General features: G+C 45.1%; 1 protein-coding gene across 2 annotated transcripts in view; it reads right to left on the reverse strand.

Annotated features, from left to right (window-relative positions):
• DENND1C (DENN domain containing 1C) overlaps positions 1-18,975 on the reverse strand; it is an 82,411-nt gene continuing 63,436 nt past the window's right edge. The window contains exons 18-23 of one of the 2 annotated variants that reach the window (XM_073654373.1): positions 14,090-14,161; positions 13,954-14,010; positions 13,531-13,635; positions 10,420-10,478; positions 1,235-1,427; positions 1-1,135 (exon numbers count right to left, since the gene is read on the reverse strand). In XM_073654373.1, coding sequence (XP_073510474.1) covers positions 251-1,135; positions 1,235-1,427; positions 10,420-10,478; positions 13,531-13,635; positions 13,954-14,010; positions 14,090-14,161 — 1,371 coding nt within the window. In that variant the 3' untranslated portion in view covers positions 1-250. The remainder of the gene's footprint in view (positions 1,136-1,234; positions 1,428-10,419; positions 10,479-13,530; positions 13,636-13,953; positions 14,011-14,089; positions 14,162-18,975) is intronic. The other variant, XM_073654374.1, reaches the window with a different exon arrangement.

The raw sequence follows: 18,975 nt of genomic DNA on the forward strand, positions 1-18,975 counted from the left end.
TTTTTACTTCTCATTACAAAATTTTATTAAAAATTCACCTCAGATGTGACTTCCTGAACAAGACTTTGGTAAAATTCAAGCAATTAGAATAAACATGGCTGCCTTTTTCCCCAGAAACAGCGCTACACCTGACATTGGGTTGTGTCTGGTATAACAGCTCAACTCCATGGAAGTGAAACCGGACTCATGGCGACCAGCAGATCGTCGGATGGCTTCACAGTGAAGAATCGTTGTCCTTGGGAGAGCGGCTTTATGTTTCAAACTTTTTCTTCAACTCTGAAACTTTGGGGCAGGACGCGGTCAAGTCGATGGGTTGTGGAGGCAGAGCTTTGCTTGTTGGTTCCTCTCCCGCCTCGCTATGTAATTGAGGGATGGGTTTAGGGATATTTGATGTGGGGCTGTTGGGTACAGTTAGCTTTGGTGTGCTCTGAGTCCTTTGGAAAACAGGACGAATATTATAGGTGGAGGTGCATGGCTTTGGACTACAGTAAACTTGGGAGATGGGTCTTGTGTTAATTGACCAAGCATGACCACCTACTCTTTGGCCTTCCACTGATTCCTTTTTAGTCCCAGTCCAAACCAACCTTGGGTCAATGGGACAAGCCTGAAAACGCGAGATGGCTGAGCGGACACTTGGTCCAGATACAATGAGGGGAGTCCTACATGGGGTTGTTCTAATGCTTGTTACCTGAATGGCCTTACATGGCTCTACAGGTAACACATCTTTCTGCTCTTTGGACTCTTCATTTAAGATGAAGTCAGACTCTGGAGCTGGAGGAATCACTTCTTGCTCTGATTTGACCAAACTCTCTTCCAGAACTAATGGTGTAACCTCTGAAGACTCTGTAGTGGTCTCAGAAATGGTAGAAAACACCTCAGGATCGTGGACAGTTGTCGATATTGAGGACAGTTCAGCGTCATGCGTTGATTCTGGAATGGCTTCTTGAATTGGAGATGTGACTTCCATGTTCTCTGAGATATTGGTCATGCTCTCAGATGTCGGTGAAGGAACTTCAGGTTCTTTGTAGTCTAGCGATCCCTCATCTACTTCCTGTAAATACCAGAGATTGGAAGTTCTAGGCTGACTGAGACTCAGCTGGAGGTCCTCATCACTAGGGACACACAAGGACTGGAACTACGGGGCAGACAAATCACATGTGCATCATTACTTGTATCACAGAACGTAAATTGTTGAGGTTCACCTTTACTATTGTATACGCCATTACTAACTCACCCGTGTGAAATATCGACTGTCATCTAGATTGAAGCAGTCCAAGCTGTGTGCCCCGTATAACGCCCGTCCCTCATCCGGAGCTCTGGTATTTAACGTTTCAAAAATTTCATTCAGCAGATCCATCCCTTCCTCCAGAAGAGGGAAGTCGTCCTCATTAGGTCCAGGATCTTCCTCTTTTTCTTCTTGATCATACCTGGGAGTAAATTAGATTTAAAGGGGTTGTACATTACTTAGATTGATTTGTCCTTAGGTTAGGCCATCAAAATTAAATCAGTGGGGGTGCAACACATGGCACCACCAGGAGCAACTGTTTGCAGGCTGCCAGCAGCTGACGTAAACAAAGTATGTACTACTCCATACACCATGTATTGGCCATTCTCAGGTACTGCAGGTCAGCTCCTATTCACTTCAATGGACAGTAAACATTCACAATCCTCTAAGAGGTGTATCTAGAGAGGGTGCAGGCGGGGCATTTTCCCAGGGCATAGCTGCCAAGGGGACACTGTCGGGCCGCCTAATGCAGTGGTCTGAGGTGTCATCCGGGCGGCTGCATTTTGCCGCCTCCGGAATGGGATTTGGACGTTGTCTGAGCCGGCTGTCAAGCTGGTGGTGGTTCTGGCAATGTATTTCTGTACTGATGGTGGTTCTGGTGATGTATTTCAGTACTAATGGTGGTTCTGGTAATGTATTTTTGTACTGATGGTGGTTCTTGTGATGTATTTCTGTATTATTGGTGGTTATGGTGATGTATTTCTGTTTTGATGGTGGTTCTGGTGATGTATTTCTGTACTGATGGGGTTGTGATACTATATTTCTGTACTGATGGGGGTCTAGTGATGTATTCCTGTACTGATGGTCATTCTGGTGCTGCATTTCTGTACTGATGGGGGTTATGGTGCTGTATTTCTGTACTGATGGGGGTTCTGTATTATTGTACTGATTGTACTATACTATACTGTATATTGACTGCAGACTTTCACTACAAACCTGGACAACCCATTTAATGCTCCTAACATAAATACAAATGTGGTAACACTTAACTTGTCAGGCTGCACAATACTTTATTAACATGGCCATGTAATCTTACAAATTATGCATTGTTACATATGTACAGGATCAAAACCAATAACAGCACAAGAATACAACACTATAACCACCACCAGTACAGGAATACACATCCAGATATACATCACTATTTATATATTTAAGAAATGCAGCACGCCCAATCCTAATAGTGTGTAATATGCTCACTATCAGGATTCAGTTCTTCTTGGTAGTTCCAGCAGTCATCATGTGGCCGACTGTCCTCTCTTCATGCTTCTCCCAATGAAGCAGGGGCTGTAGTTTTTCACTGAACATTAAATTATCATGAGCAGCTTGTTGGCATGTGACTTTAAGTGTGCAAAATTGCTATTGACTGCAGCAGAGGGGGATAGGTGAACAATGAGAATAATGAGAATGACCTCCACTTATCCCATTGCCGATATGGTATTGGCATAGGAGCTAAGTCTGCACCATACCTGGGAGATGCCAGTTGTGTTACACAGACGGCACCTGCTTGTAACAGCAGTGACTGGAGCTTTCTCTGTCCGATGTTGTTTAACCATTAATATGTCACTATCAATCACTGGCTTCCATTGCCCCCTCCCCACCCTCTGCAATGTGGCTTCTGAAGGCTCCAATGGCCGCTATCTTAGTGAAGTCCAGCTTGTCATTTTCTCTATATACTGCAATACATACTGCAATATATACAGTCATGGCCAAAAGTTTTGAGAATGACACCAAAATTATATTTTCACATGATCTGCTGGCCTCTGGTTTTTTAGTGTTTGTCTGATGTTTATATCACATACAGAAATATAATTGCAATCATATTATGAGTACCAATAGGTTATATTGACAGAATGAGTTAATGCAGCAAGTCAATATTTGCAGTGTTGCCCCTTCTTCTTCAAGACCTCTGTAATTCTCCCTGGCATGCTCTCAATCAACTTTTGGACCAAATCCTGACTGATAGCAGTCCATTCTTGCATAATCAATGCTTGCATTTTGCCAGAATTTGTTGGTTTTTGTTTGTCCATCCGTCTCTTGATGATTGACCACAAGTTCTCAATGGGATTAAGATCTGGGGAGTTTCCAGGCCATGGACCCAAAATCTCTATGTTTTGTTCCATGAGCCATTTAGTTATCACCTTTGCTTTATGGCAAGGTGCTCCATCATGCTGGAAAAGGCATTGTTGGGCGCCAAACTGCTCTTGGACGGTTGGGAGAAGTTGCTCTTGAAGGACATTCTGGTACCATTCTTTATTCATGGCTGTGTTTTTAGGCAAGACTGTGAGTGAGACGATTCTGTTAGAACCTTGCTGTTAGGTTTTTTTTCCTTTGCTGGTCACATGACCTTGTTGGCCTATTTAATCCTGCTCCGCCCTTCTGGCTTTGCTGGACTTCATTGTATATCTACTTTCTAGCTAGCCTGTGCTCTGTATCTAACTCTGTTAGTTTGCTTGGTCTACGGACCTCTATGTTCTATCTATTTTGTTTGTTCGTCTGTCTGCTACTATTTCTGTTAGGAGGTGTCCCATATTCCTCCCAGTCCTTAGTACTTGTAGGGATTCCCTCCCCACATCTATAGGTCTCCGTACAGACTAGATTAGGACTTTAGCAGATCTGATCGCAGGATCAGGTTCCCTGTTACATCGTAGGGATTCAGCTGAGTCCTATAGTAGGGACAGATCTCCTCTCTTTCCTTAGCTCTGGTAGCAGAACATAACTGTAAGTCCAGCCAGCAAATTCTCTAAGGAAAGATTTTTCTGTTCCATCATGGTGTCGGTTCAGGATTTGGCTCATCGCCTGCAGGGACTCTCTCTGGAGGTGGCCGAGCTCCGTCAGCACGTGAGTAACTGTCCTGGAGCACATTTCTTGGAGCCTAAGGTATGTTTGCCGGATTTATTTTTTGGTGAACACCGAGAATTTTTTTCATTTAAAAATGCTTGCTTATTGTATTTTCGTTTGAGACCTAAGTCCTCTGGGGATGAATCCCAGCGCGTAGGGTTCATAATGTCACTTTTGCGCAAGGAGCCTCAGGAGTGGGCCTTTTCTTTGCAATCTAGTGATTCATGCTTCAGATCAGTGGATAGTTTTTTTTCTGCTTTGGGACTATTATATGATGATCCTGACCGTGTCGCATCAGCTGAGACTGAGTTGAGACGTTTAAAACAAGGATCAGGTAATGTGGAAAAATATTGTACACATTTTCGTCGTTGGTCCACTCAAACATGGTGGAACGATTCTGCTCTGAAAAGTCTATTTCTTGCTGGGCTCAGTGAAAGGGTTAAAGACCTGCTAATTGCTTATCCTACACCTGAGGATTTGCAACAGGCTATGCAATTAGCTATACGGGTGGATAGAAGACTGCGTGCTAGGGTTAATGAGAGCAAATCCTCTGCTATGTCAGTTTCTGGTTATGATAATGTGTGTACTAACAGTGGTGAACCGATGGAGATTGGATCGGTGGCACCTCGCTCTCAAGAAAAAGACCGTCGTTTTTCGGAAGGCTTGTGTTTCTATTGCGGAAAATCTGGTCATTTGATTAAAGGCTGTGAGCTTCGTATGAAGAAAGAAAAAAAAATGGTCAGTCACGCCCGTATTGCCTGTTTAAATTCCAAGGGTATATTTTTAGCTGCTTCCACGATTGCTCAGGAAAAATTAATGGAATTTCGGGTGTTTGTTGATTGCGGGTCTACACTGAATGTAATTGATGGGGGATTCGTGGAAAAACTCAATTTAAAACCTGAACCTTTATCATCCCCCATTGCTGTGGTTTCTGTGGATGGTTCCCCTTTGAAGAATATTACTCTCAAGGTCAGTGAATTTCCTCTCACTATTAATGGTGTTCACCATGAGAAATTGGATTTGGTAGTGTTGAATAACTTGCCTTCTCCAGTAATATTGGGTTTGCCCTGGTTAAAATTTCACAATCCTGTACTGGATTGGTCTACCAGTGAAATTAAATCCTGGAGCCATAAATGTTATGACAAGTGTTGTAACGGGCGTATTGTAGCTTTGGATAGGGGAGAATTGCCTGTTCCTATTCAGGATTTTTGGAGAGTTTTTTCTGAGAAAGAATCGCAGGTTTTGCCTCCCCATAGAGACTATGATTGTTCTATTGAATTTGTCCCTGGAGCGACTCTTCCTAAGAGTCGTTTATTTAACCTTACTATTCCTGAGAGGAAGGCTTTGGAGGAATACATACAGACAAGTTTGGCCGCCGGTCACATTAGGCCCTCTAAGTCTCCTGTGGCGGTTGGATTTTTTTTTGTAAAAAAAAAGGACGGCGGTTTACGTCCTTGTCTGGATTTTCGTGAGATTAACAAAATTACGGTACGCAATCCTTACCCACTGCCATTGATTCCTGATCTGTTTAACCAGTTATTGGGGGCCAAGTGGTTCTCTAAAATTGACCTTAAGGGGGCATACAATCTGTTGCGCATGAAGGAGGGTGATGAATGGAAGACTGCTTTTAACACTCCTGTGGGTCATTTTGAGAATCTGGTTATGCCTTTTGGTCTTACTAATGCTCCTGCATTTTTTCAGAATCTGATTAATGACATCCTTAGACCTTTGATCGGTAAAAATGTGGTTGTGTATTTGGATGACATTTTGATTTATTCGCCAGATCTGGAGTCTCATTGGCGGAGCGTGCGTGAGGTATTACAGTTATTAATGGACAATTCGCTTTTTGCTAAGCTGGAGAAATGTGAGTTCGCTGTACAGAGAATTAGTTTTTTGGGCTACATTATCTCCAGCAAAGGTTTTGAGATGGATCCGGTTAAGGTTCAGGCTGTGCAGGAATGGCCTAGGCCTATTGGTTTGAAATCGATACAGAGGTTTTTGGGTTTCGCCAATTACTATAGAAAATTCATAAAAAATTTTTCTAGTATTGTCAAACCTCTGACTGATCTCACCAGGAAAGGTGCTGATGCGGTTCAGTGGTCTTCTGAGGCCATTGAAGCTTTTGTGTATCTCAAAGAGAGGTTCACCTCTGCTCCCATCCTTATGCAGCCTGATGTTACTAGGCCGTTTTTGGTTGAGGTTGATGCTTCCTCTGTGGGGGTTGGCGCAGTATTGTCTCAGGATAACGGGGATGGATTACATCCCTGTGCCTTTTTTTTCAAAAAAATTTTCGGAGACTGAATTGAATTACGATATTGGTAATCGGGAATTATTGGCTATTAAACTCGCATTTGAACACTGGCGCCACTTCTTGGAAGGTGCGGAATTTCCCGTTCAGGTTCTTACGGATCATAAAAATCTGATATATCTTGATGCTGCCAAGCGCCTGAATGCCCGTCAGGCTAGGTGGGCACTGTTTTTCTCGCGGTTTAATTTCTCCGTTACTTACATCCCTGGTACTAAGAATGTTAAGGCGGATGCCTTGTCTCGCAGTTTTTCTCCCATAGTCGGTGCTGAGAAAGAGGAAAACATTTTACAAGAAGGTGTTGTGATAGCTGCTTTAGACTCCGTTTTGGAAGATGAGATTCTTAAAGCTCAGGAGAATGCCCCATCTAACACTCCTCATGGGAGGTTGTTTGTGCCTGGGACCTTTAGGAGAGATTTGTTTGTTGAGTGTCACGAATCTCGGTTGGCAGGTCATCCCGGAATCTCTGAGACCAAGAGACTGGTGGGTCGCAGTTTTTGGTGGCCTGGATGGCAGAAGGAAGTCATTAAGTGGGTGCGCCAATGTACTATATGTGCTAGATCTAAGTCCTCACATACTCCTGCTGCGGGGTTGCTTTGTCCTTTGGAGGTCCCCAGTGCTCCTTGGACACATTTGGCTATGGACTTTATAACTGACCTTCCCCCCTCTGAGGGTTTTACTGTCATCTGGGTGGTCGTGGACCGTTTTAGCAAGATGTGTCACTTGGTTCCCTTCGTCAAACTGCCCTGCGCTAAAACTCTCGCTAAGGCCTTTGTCAAGGAAATTGTCAGACTTCATGGCGTTCCTACTGACATTGTTTCTGATAGGGGTCCTCAGTTCGTGGCTCGTTTTTGGCGTGCCTTTTGTGACAGGTTGGGAATTCATTTGTCGTTTTCGTCCAGATATCATCCTGAATCTAATGGCCAGACAGAAAGGAAAAACCAGGATGTTGAGCAGTTCTTGCGTTGTTTTGTGGCAGACAATCAAGAGGGGTGGTCTGAGTTTCTGCCACTTGCCGAATTTGCTCTGAACAATCATACATCTTCTTCTGCTGGTTGTTCGCCTTTTTTTTGTTGTTCTGGGAGACATCCGTCGTTTGGGTCGTTCTCCAAGTTGGGATCTGCTGTGCCTGAGGAGGAGAATTTTTCCGGTGATTTGGAAAGAGTTTGGACGGATGTGCGTGGTAATCTTCAGGAGGCCAACAGAAAATCTAAAGACTACTTTGATAGGAAACGACAGGAGGTTTTGTTCGCTGTTGGTGACATGGTTTGGTTGTCCTCTAGGAATCTGCGGTTGAGGATTCCTTCTAAGAAATTGGGTCCCAAGTTTGTAGGGCCCTTTAAGGTGCTTCAGGTTGTCAACCAATCTGCTGTTAGGTTGGAGGTTCCTACCTCCTGGAGAATTAATCCGGTCTTTCATGTCTCTCTGTTAAAAAAAGCTGTTGTGTCGGATGGTGACGCCTCTGCCTCTGTTCCTCCGGTGGTGGAGGACGGGGAATATGAAATTTCTCGCATCCTTGACTCTAGACGGTATAGAGGTAGTTTGCAGTATCTTGTGGCCTGGAAAGGTTTCGGACCCGAGGATAACTCTTGGGTGAGGTCAGATGATGTTTCCGCGTCCAAACTTATCAGAGCGTTTCACAGGAGATTTCCTGATAAGCCTGGTCCTAGGGGATCCGGAGGATCCTCTTAGAAGGGGGGCTACTGTTAGAACCTTGCTGTTAGGGTTTTTTTCCTTTGCTGGTCACATGACCTTGTTGGCCTATTTAATCCTGCTCCGCCCTTCTGGCTTTGCTGGACTTCATTGTATATCTACTTTCTAGCTAGCCTGTGCTCTGTATCTAACTCTGTTAGTTTGCTTGGTCTACGGACCTCTATGTTCTATCTATTTTGTTTGTTCGTCTGTCTGCTACTATTTCTGTTAGGAGGTGTCCCATATTCCTCCCAGTCCTTAGTACTTGTAGGGATTCCCTCCCCACATCTATAGGTCTCCGTACAGACTAGATTAGGACTTTAGCAGGTCTGATCGCAGGATCAGGTTCCCTGTTACATCGTAGGGATTCAGCTGAGTCCTATAGTAGGGACAGATCTCCTCTCTTTCCTTAGCTCTGGTAGCAGAACATAACAGATTCCCTTGGCTGAGAAGCAACCCCACACATGAATGGTTTCAGGATGCTTTACAGTTGGCATGAGACAAGACTGGTGGTAGCGCTCACCTCTTCTTCTCCGAATAAGCTGTTTTCCAGATGTCCCAAACAATCGAAAAGGGGATTCATCAGAGAAAATGACTTTGCCCCAGTCCTCAGCAGTCCACTCCCTGTACCTTTTGCAGAATATCAGTCGGTCCCTGATGTTTTTTCTGGAGAGAAGTGGCTTCTTTGCTGCCCTCCTTGAAACCAGCCCTTGCTCAAAGAGTCTCCGCCTCACAGTGCGTGCAGAAGCACTCACACCAGCCTGCTGCCATTCCTGAGCAAGCTCGGCACTGCTGGTAGTCCGATCCCGCAGCTGAAACAGTTTTAAGATACGGTCCTGGCGCTTGCTGGTCTTTCTTGGGCGCCCTGGAGCCTTTTTGACAACAATGGAAGCTCTCTCCTTGAAGTTCTTGATGATGCGATAGATTGTTGACTGAGGTGCAATCTTTGTAGCTGCGATACTCTTCCCTGTTAGGCCATTTTTGTGCAGTGCAATGATGGCTGCACGTGTTTCTTTAGAGATAACCATGGTTAACTGAAGAGAAACAATGATACCAAGAACCAGCCTCCTTTTAAAGTGTCCAGTGATGTCATTCTTACTTAATCATGACTGATTGATCGCCAGCCCTGTCCTCATCAACACCCACACCTGTGTTAATGGATCAATCACTAAAACGGTGTTAGCTGCTCCTTTTAAGGCAGGACTGCAATGATGTTGAAATGTGTTTTGGGGGTTAAAGTTAATTTTCTGGGCAAATATTGACTTTGTAAGTACAGTAATTGCTGTTAAGCTGATCACTCTTTGACATTCAGGAGTATATGCAAATTGCCATTACAAAAAATGAAGCAGTAAACTTTGGAAAAATTACTATTTGTCTCATTCTCAATACTTTTGGCCATGACTGTAGAACAAGTGATCGCAGGTTCAAGTCCCCTAGGGGGACTAAAAAATAAAGTAAAAAAAAAGTTAAGTTTTGATAATACATAAAAAAGTATATTACTTTTTGCCACCTCCATAAAAGTCTGATCTATCAAAATATAAAACTGAACAACCTCTACAGTAAATACCGTAAAGAGAAAACAAAATTGAAATTCCAGAATTGCATTATTTTGGGTCATCATCACACCTTCCTAAAAAATGTTATAAAATGCAATCAAAACATCATATGTACCACAAACTGGTATCAATAAAAATGTCAGCTTGCCACGAAAAAAAAACAAGCCTCCACTCAGCTCCATCAACAGACCGTGGCTGGCAGATGGTCTACTAATCCGAAGAGGCACCAGGGATGTCGGCAGGTCAGCCGGCAGGTAGCAGGAGGTTCACAGGGCTCCCGTCTGACGGTCCCTGACTACTGACATTGTCGCTGGACTAGGGTCCGACAAATCGATTTGCTCATCTCTAGTACTAACCTGGAGAGCCATGTTGTCAGGTCATTTGTACAGCACAATGAACACCGTAAGAACAAAACAAAGAAAAACAATAGCAGAGTTGCACGTTTTTTCACAATTTCACCCCACTCGGACTTTATTCTCCGTATTTCAGTGCATTATACGTAAAATGACTGATGTCCCTCAAAAACAACAAAAAAACTAAAGTGCAAAAACAAAAATTGGCAGAATAGAGTTATACTGCGACCAAAAGAAATATAAATGGTCTCTTCTCTGATGGCAGGTGACTGTACTACTGACATACTGATACAATACTGGAGTATTACACGTGCCCTGGATTATAGCACTCAGTGTGATTTATGGATCCATCGTCTCGTTTACTAGATTTCAGGACGATTCACTCACGTTTGGCTTTCCCAGTTATCTTCTTCTGTGAACTTCCTTCCCGGTCTCCTAGGACGAGACTGCAAAAAAATGTGAGAATAGGAAATATAGTGAGCAGACATACAACACAACCCCATTCAGACGGCTATATTGAGGCCATACAGTGGCTTGCGTAAGTATTCACCCCCCTTGGCATTTTTCATATTTTGCTACCTCCCAACCTGGAATTTGACTGTTTTTTTTTTTTGAGGGTTTGCATCAATTCATGTAAAGAACATGACTACAACTGTGAACATTTGGTTTTCTTTTTATTGTGAAGCAAACAACATATAGAACAAAATAACTGAAAACTTCAGTGTGCATAACTATTCACCACCCCTAAATTCAGTACTTTGTAGAGCCTTCTTTTGCAGCAATTACTGCTGCAAGTCACTTTGGATAAGTTTCTATGAGCCATCTGTAACGGGTCTGGGAGGCGGAACCTCTGGGCTACTATACAAGGGAGCGGTCCTTGTAAGGGAGCGGGTGGCGACCAGGCAGGCAGTCACAGCAGGTGACCGGGACAGTCTCTGGGTGTACGGGCAGGAGGTCACGGCAAGTGATCAGGGCAGTCTCTGGAAGAACGGGCTGGAGGTCACGGCAAGTGACCGGGGCAGTCTCTGGAAGAACGGGCTGGAGGTCACGGCAAGTGACCGGGGCAGTCTCTAGGTAAAGGGTAGGTACGACCTGTGATGGCTGAACCTCCAGGTAGGCTAGCAAGGCAGATGGAGGATGTGTGCTCCCAGGTGAGCAAGCGAGAGTCTCTGGAATAGCAGGTGGTCACAGCACGTGACGGCGGAGCCTCCAGGTAGGCAAGCAGGCAGGTAGCGGAGAAGCGCTCCCAGGTGAGCGGGCAAGAGTCTGGAATAGCTGGTGGTCACAGCACGTGACAGCGGAGCCTCCGGGCTGGCAAGCAGGCAGGTAGCGGAGAAGCGCTCCCAGGTGAGCGGGCAAGAGTCTGGAATAGCTGGTGGTCACAGCACGTGACAGCGGAGCCTCCGGGCAGGCAAGCAGGCAGGTAGGGCTGAAGCAGAGTAGAACGGTGCAACAACATTGCTCGGGCAACTCCATTTTGGAGGAGGTGCCTTATATATGGTAAAGTCCTCCGGCCATTGGCCGGGGACTCCATAGGACGGCGCGCGCGGCCCCTTTAAGAGGGAGGGAGGGCGCGCGCGCGCGCCCTAAGCACAGTGGCCGGGAAGGAGCGCGCGCTGCCAGCAGAGCGGGAGAGGGACGCCGGGCACAGAGCAGAGCGGTGAGGGGAACAGCGTCCCTGTCTAGCAGAGGGCAGGGACGCCGGCACTACACCATCCACATCTGGCCACTGGGATTTTTGCCCATTCTTCAAGGCAAAACTGCTCCAGCTCCTTCAAGTTAGATGATTCCCTCTGGTGAACAGCAATCTTCAAGTCTGACCACAGATTCTCCATTGGATTAAGGTCTGAGCTTTGACTAGGCCACTCCAAAACATTTAAACATTTCCCTTTAAACCACTCGAGTGTTGCTTTAGCAGTATGCTTTGGGTCATTATCTTGTTGGAAGGGGAACCTCCGTCCCAGTCTCAAATCACTGACAGACTGAAACAGGTTTTGCTCAAGAATATCCCTGTATTTCACAGCATCCATCTTCCACTTGTCTAGGACCTGTCCCTGCTGCCAAAAAACATCCAAACAGCATGATGCTGCCCCCATTATGTTTCACTGTCGGGATGGTGTTCTTGGGGTGATGTGCTGTGTTGGTTTGGCACCAGACATAGCGTTTACCTTGGTGGCCAAAAAGTTCAATTTTGGTCTCATCTGACCACATCACCTCCCTCCATACATTTGAGCAGTCTCCCACATGTCTTTTGGCAAACTCCAAATGAGTCTTACAATTTTTTTGTGTAAGTAAAGGCTTTTTTCTGCCCACTCTTCCATAAAGGCCACCTTTATGGAGTGTACGGCTTATTGTGGTCGTATGGACTGATACTTCAGTATCTGCTTGGGAACTCTGCAGCTCCTTCAGGATTACCTTTGGTCTCTGTGCTGCCTCTCTGATTAATGCCCTCTTTGCCCGGGCTGAGAGTTTGGGTGGGTGGCCCTCTCTTGACAGGTTTGGTGTCGTAACACGTTCTTTCCATTTGATGATAATGGATTTGACGGTGCTCCTGCGGATCATCAGAAATTGGGATATTTTTTTATAACCCAACCCTGACTTGTACTTCTCGTCAACTTTGTGCCTGACGTGTATGGAGATCTCCTTGGTCTTCATGGTGTTGTTTGGAGATCTCCTTGGTCTTCATGGTGTTGTTTGGAGATCTCCTTGGTCTTCATGGTGTTGTTTGGAGATCTCCTTGGTCTTCATGGTGTTGTTTGGAGATCTCCTTGGTCTTCATGGTGTTGTTTGGAGATCTCCTTTGTCTTCATGGTGTTTGGTTAGTGGAGCCTCTTGCTTAATGGTGTTGCAGCCTTTGTGGCCTTTCAGAAAAGGTAAAGTGTATATACTGACAGACATGTGACACTTATATTGCACACAGGTGGACTTCCTTTCATTAAGCCTGGGACTTATGAAGGTAATTGCTTGCACCAGAATTTTTTAGGGGCTTCATAGCAAAAGGGATGAATACAAATGCACATGCCAATTTTTAGTTATTTGATCATATAAATTTCATTTCTGCCTATATGTTTCTCACTTCACCAACTTAGACTATTTAGTGTTGATGTATCATACACAAATCAGGTAACAGAAATATTTGTAAAAAAATAGGTTGTAATGTAATAAAATAGTAAAAAAAAAACCCAAGGGAGTGAATACTTTCGCAAACCGCTTACTATTAGCACATCGAGGGTGAAAGCCCTGATCCGACTACTGGCCCCATTACCTGAACTACCAGCATCATAGATCCCTACGATCCTAGTGTCAAGCAGCCACATTACAAATGCCTGAATGAAGCGTAAGTCTGATCATACAGCACATGTACACACATACACAGCAAAATCCCTTTAATCTGGAATCCTATAGTCCAAAAATTCTGCTAGTTCAGGATCTTGAAGCTCCAAAATGAGCATACCTATTATTGAGGTTAAGTCTTGGTGCCTGCCGTCAGCCACGTACCTGTCCAAAGTGCTGTGTAATGGGCAGCCGGTTCTGCAGCTTCTCGTGGTTCAGGGTTGGGGACCCGTCCCCTTTGAACGAACCCACACGATGCATCTGATGATCCTGATGTGGAGCACAAGTCAAGATGAATTGATTCATAACCAATGAAATTTGTTACAAAGTTCCCCAAAATTTTGGATTCTGTAGAGTCCAAATTTTGTGATGTGACTCTACCCAATATAGCAAAATGGCAGCCAGCTGTCTTCTTTTAAGGGGTTAAAATGTATTATTTTTTTTGTGTGAAAGATGGACTCAAAGAAAAATAAAGAACATTTTTAATTTGGTATAAAATTTATGAACCAAAATTCATGGAAAAATTTGGCACAAAAACCCCCACAATGAATGCGAAAAGAAAAGAAAAGTGATGACTGAAGTGCTCACCTTGTGTATGATGCGCCGCTTCATTCCCTGGAGTCCTGTCCTGGCTTGTCCTTTGGCCTAAAATATAGAATAAAAACACTATAAAGATAAGAAAAAGAAGTCACTAGCCATGGCACTCCAAGAGCCAATGACGTACGTATTTCAGCATGTTCCTAACGGTGGGTTGAGTGCGATTCTTCATGTTATTGATCAATGTGCCTCCTCCTTTCTGGGCAGGAAATATAGACAAAAAGACAAAAATCGATTCAATGATCCAATAATTTACATCGGGGAGATTGACAAGAAAAGCAATTCATGTAAATGTAATTGTCAGTCAGGGAGGAGGTGAATCAGAGCCTTTTTTGGGGTTTTGAATTCTGACATTGACAATAAGTAAAGGTGCCCACCAACCTGCCCCGGGCTCAGTTAAGGAAGGAAGAGCATGAGGCGCGGGCTGTGAGAAGAGATCCTGCTTCCCTCTCCCTCTCCTGTCCATACTGCATTCAGTTACAACAGCTCGAGTTTCTTGCTGTTGTAATCTGATACATGAGTTGGGGCAGGACAAGATGGAAAGGGCGAGGGAGCCTGTACCTCAGAAAGAGCAGAGGAGATCTTTCTCTGCTCACCATATCTCCCTCTCTCCACTGCTGGGATGTGACAGATCTGCAGGACAGATAAGTATATGAATATGTGTGCGTAACATGTGTAAATATATTTGTGTGTAATGTGTGTGTATAGGCTTTTATATGTATAGTACAGCAGTGTTATTTATGTTTATGGTATAGCAATATTTGTGTATTTACATGTGAACGGTATAGTAGTGTTTATGTGTGTGGTATAGCAGTGTTATTTATTTGTATGTTATAGTAATACTAACTATGTGTATGGTATAGCAGTATTATTTGTGTATTTATATGTGAATGGTATAGCAGTATTATTAGTGTATGGTACAGGAATATTATTTATGTGTATAGTATGGCAGTACTATTTGTGTATGGTATAGCCAAACCATTTATGTGTACAGTATAGCAGTACTATTTATGTGTATAATATAGCACTACAATTTATGTGTTATTATATTGCTGTACTATTTATGTGTAAAATATAGCAGTACTATTTATGTGCATGGCATAGCCTTACTATTTATGTGTCTGGTATAGCCTTCCTATTTATGTGTATGGTATAGCCTTCCTATTTATGTGTATGGTATTGCTTTACTATTTATGTGTATGATATAGCAGCACTATTTATGTGTATGGTATAGCCTTACTATTTATGTGTATGGTATAGCCTTATTATTTATGTGTATGATATAGCAACACTATTTATGTGTATGGTATAGCAGCACTGTTTATGTGTATGGTATAGCCTTATTATTTATGTGTATGGTATAGCAGCACTATTTACACTACCGTTCAAAAGTTTGGGGTCACCCAGACAATTTTGTGTTTTCCATGAAAACTCATACATTTATTTATCAAATGAGTTGCAAAATGATTAGAAAATAAAGTCCAGACATTGACAAGGTTAGAAATAATGATTTTTATTAGAAAGAATAATTTTCTCCTTCAAACTTTGCTTTCGTCACAGAATGCTCCTTTGCAGCAATTCCAGCATTGCAGACCTTTTTCTAGCTGTTAATTTGCTGAGGTAATCTTGAGAATTTTCCCCCCATGCTTCCTGAAGCCCCTCCCACATGTTGGATTGGCTTGATGGGCACTTTTTGCGTACCATAAGGTCAAGCTGCTCCCACAACAGATCAATGGGGTTGAGATCTGGTGACGGCGCTGGCCACTCCATTACAGATAGAATACCAGCTGCCTGCTTCTTCCCTAAATAGTTCATGCATAATTTGGAGGTGTGCTTTCGGTCAGTGTCCTGTTGTAGGATGAAATTGGCTCCAATCAAGCGCTGTCCACAGGATATGGCATGGCGTTGCAAAATGGAGTGATAGCCTTCCTTATTCAAAATCCCATTTACCTTGTACAAATCTCCCACTTTACCAGCACCAAAGCAACCCCAGACCATCACATTACCTATTACCTCCACCATGCTTGACAGATGGCGTCAGGCACTCTTCCAGCATCTTTTCAGTTGTTCTGCGTCTCACAAATGTTCTTCTGTGTGATCCAAACACCTCAAACTTTGATTCGTCTGTCCATAAAACTTTTTTCCAATCTTCCTCTGTCCAATGTCTGTGTTCTTTTGCCCATATTAATCTTTTCCTGTCATCCTGTCATAATACTTTTGTTTCACTTTGTAGGCAATGTATCACTTTCCAACATGCTGTGACGCTAGTTTAACATCTCAAAGTTACTAGCTTTATTCATTTTTCATTCTTTTTGCTACAATTATCATTTCTCTTTCTTCTCTGGTTAGAGCCTGTTTGTGCTCTCCTCTGAAGGGAGTAGTACACACCGTTGTAGGAAATCTTTAGTTTCTTGGCAATTTCTCGCATGGAATAGCCTTCATTTCTAAGAACAAGAATAGACTGTCGAGTTTCACATGAAAGTTCTCTTTTTCTGGCCATTTTGAGAGTTTCATAGAACAAACAAATATAATGCTCCAGATTCTCAACTAGCTCAAAGGAAGGTCAATCTTATAGCTTCTCAAATCAGCCAAACCGTTTTCAGCTGGGCTAACATACTTGTGTAAGGGTTTTCTAAACATCCATTCGCTTCTTACACTGTTAGCAAACACAATGTACCATGAAAACACTGGGGTGGTGGCTGTTGGAAATGGGCCTCTATACACCTATGTAGATATTGCAATAAAAACAAGACGTTTGCAGCTAGAATAGTCATTTACCACATTAACAATGTATAGAGTGTATTTCTGATTCATTTAATGTTAGCTTCATTGAAAAAAAATGTGCTTTTCTTTCAAAAATAATGAAATTTCTAAATGACCCCAAACTTTTGAAAGGTAGTGTATGTGTATAGTATACCCTTATTATTTATGTGTATGGTATAGCAGCACTGTTTATGTGTATGGTATAGCCTTACTATTTATGTGTATGGTATAGCAGCACTATTTATGTGTGTTACAGTCACGCCTGGACAGTTTGGCGAGAGCGTGGTTAGTGGTCCCACTGGGCCCCAAACCGAGGAGTGCCTGGAGGGGCGTGACTAGGGGCCTCGCCAGATCCGTCCACGGACGCATGGCGGCTTAATCGAGTCAGTGGTTCGAGGAGGAACGTGGGAGGTGGCCCAAATGCTACTCCAGGTCAGACCCCGGTCACACAGCTGTTGACCCACACCGGGGAATGCAGGAATGGGCAGGTTTGGCTGGTATGCAGACAGGCAGGTACTGGCAGGCACGGCTGGTATTCAGACAGGCGGGTACTGGCAGGCACGGCTGGTATACAGACAGGCGGGTACTGGCAAGCACGGACAGTATACAGACAGGCGGGTACTGGCAGGTAGGTAAACAGGCTGGATAGGGACCAGTACAGACTGGGATACAGGAACAGAGTCGCAGGTGCGGAGGGGAAGCGGAGCAGGGCAGAGCTGCAGGTGCGGAGGGGAAGCAGAGCAGAGCAGAGAAGAGCAGATCCGCAGGTGCGGAGGGGAAGCGGGGCAGGGCAGAGCAGAGCCGCAGGTGTGGAGGGGAAGCGGAGCAGGGCAGAGCAGAGCAGATCCGCGGGTGCAGAGGGGAAGCGGGGCAGGGCAGAGCAGAGCCGCAGGTGCGGAGGAAAAGCGGAGCAGAGGAGATCTGCAGGTGCGGAGGGGAAGCGGAGCAGGACAGAGCAGAGCAAAGCCGCAGGTGCGGAGGGGAAGCGGAGCAGGGCAGAGCAAAGCAGAGCCGCAGGTGCGGAGGGGAAGTGGAGCAGGGCAGAGCAGAGCAGCAGGTGTGGAGGGGAAGCAAAGCAGAGCAGAGCCGCAGATGCGGAGGGGAAGCGGAGCAGAGCAGAGCCGCAGGTGTGGTGGGGAAGCGGAGCAGAGCAGAGCTGCAGGTGCGGAGGGGAAGTGGAGCAGAGCAGAGCCGCAGGTGCGGAGGGGAAACGGAGCAGGGCAGAGCAAAGCCGCAGGGGAAGCGGAGCAGGGCAGAGCAGAGCAGAGATGCAGGTGCGGAGGGGAAGCAGAGCAGAGAAGTGCCGCAGGAGCGGACAGACAGGACAGGGCTCTGTTCACATGTAACAGACAGGAACAGGGAAACACGGGAAGATAGCTAGAACACAGGAGGTAGATATGGAGGCAGGGAAACGGGACAAGCAGAACCAGATACACACAAGGTACTTGCTATGAAGTAGCGAGTGGACACAAAACGCACAAACAGAAGTACAGAGACGAGTAGGAGTTAAGTACTGGTTCAGACACTGCAGGAAAAGGGAAGGATCGGACATAGAGACAAACAGGTAACGGGCTAGGACACAGTTCAGACAGGAAATGACACAGGAACGAGATACAGGAATGAGCCTGGGCATTCAGCCCCCAGGGTGGCGAAAATAGACTAGAAGTCACAGACACAGGTAACGGGCCTGAGTACTCAGCCCCCAGGGTGGCAGAAATAGACTAGAAGTCACAGATACAGGTAACAGGCCTGGGCACTCAGCCCCCAGGGTGGCGGAAACAGACTAGAAGTCAGAGATACAGGTAGCGGCCCTGGGTACTCAGCCCCCAGGGTGGCAGAAATAGACTAGAAGTCACAGATACAGGTAACGGGCCTGGGTACTCAGCCCCCAGGGTGGCGGAAACAGAATAGAAGTCACAGATACAGGTAACGGGCCTGGGTACTCAGCCCCCAGAGTGGCAGAAATAGACTAGAAGTCACAGATACAGGTAACGGGCCTGGGTACTCAGCCCCCAGGGTGGCGGAAACAGACTAGAAGTCACAGATACAGGTAACGGGCCTGGGTACTCAGCCCCCAGGGTGGCAGAAATAGACTAGAAGTCACAGATACAGGTAACAGGCCTGGGCACTCAGCCCCCAAGGTGGCGGAAACAGACTAGAAGTCAGAGATACAGGTAGCGGCCCTGGGTACTCTGCCCCCAGGGTGGCAGAAATAGACTAGAAGTCACAGATACAGGTAATGGGCCTGGG

This window comes from Phyllobates terribilis, unplaced genomic scaffold (genome assembly GCF_046119375.1).
Source record: "Phyllobates terribilis strain yellow unplaced genomic scaffold, ASM4611937v1 Scaffold_11__3_contigs__length_659146591, whole genome shotgun sequence".
Classification (NCBI taxonomy): Eukaryota; Metazoa; Chordata; class Amphibia; order Anura; family Dendrobatidae; genus Phyllobates; species Phyllobates terribilis.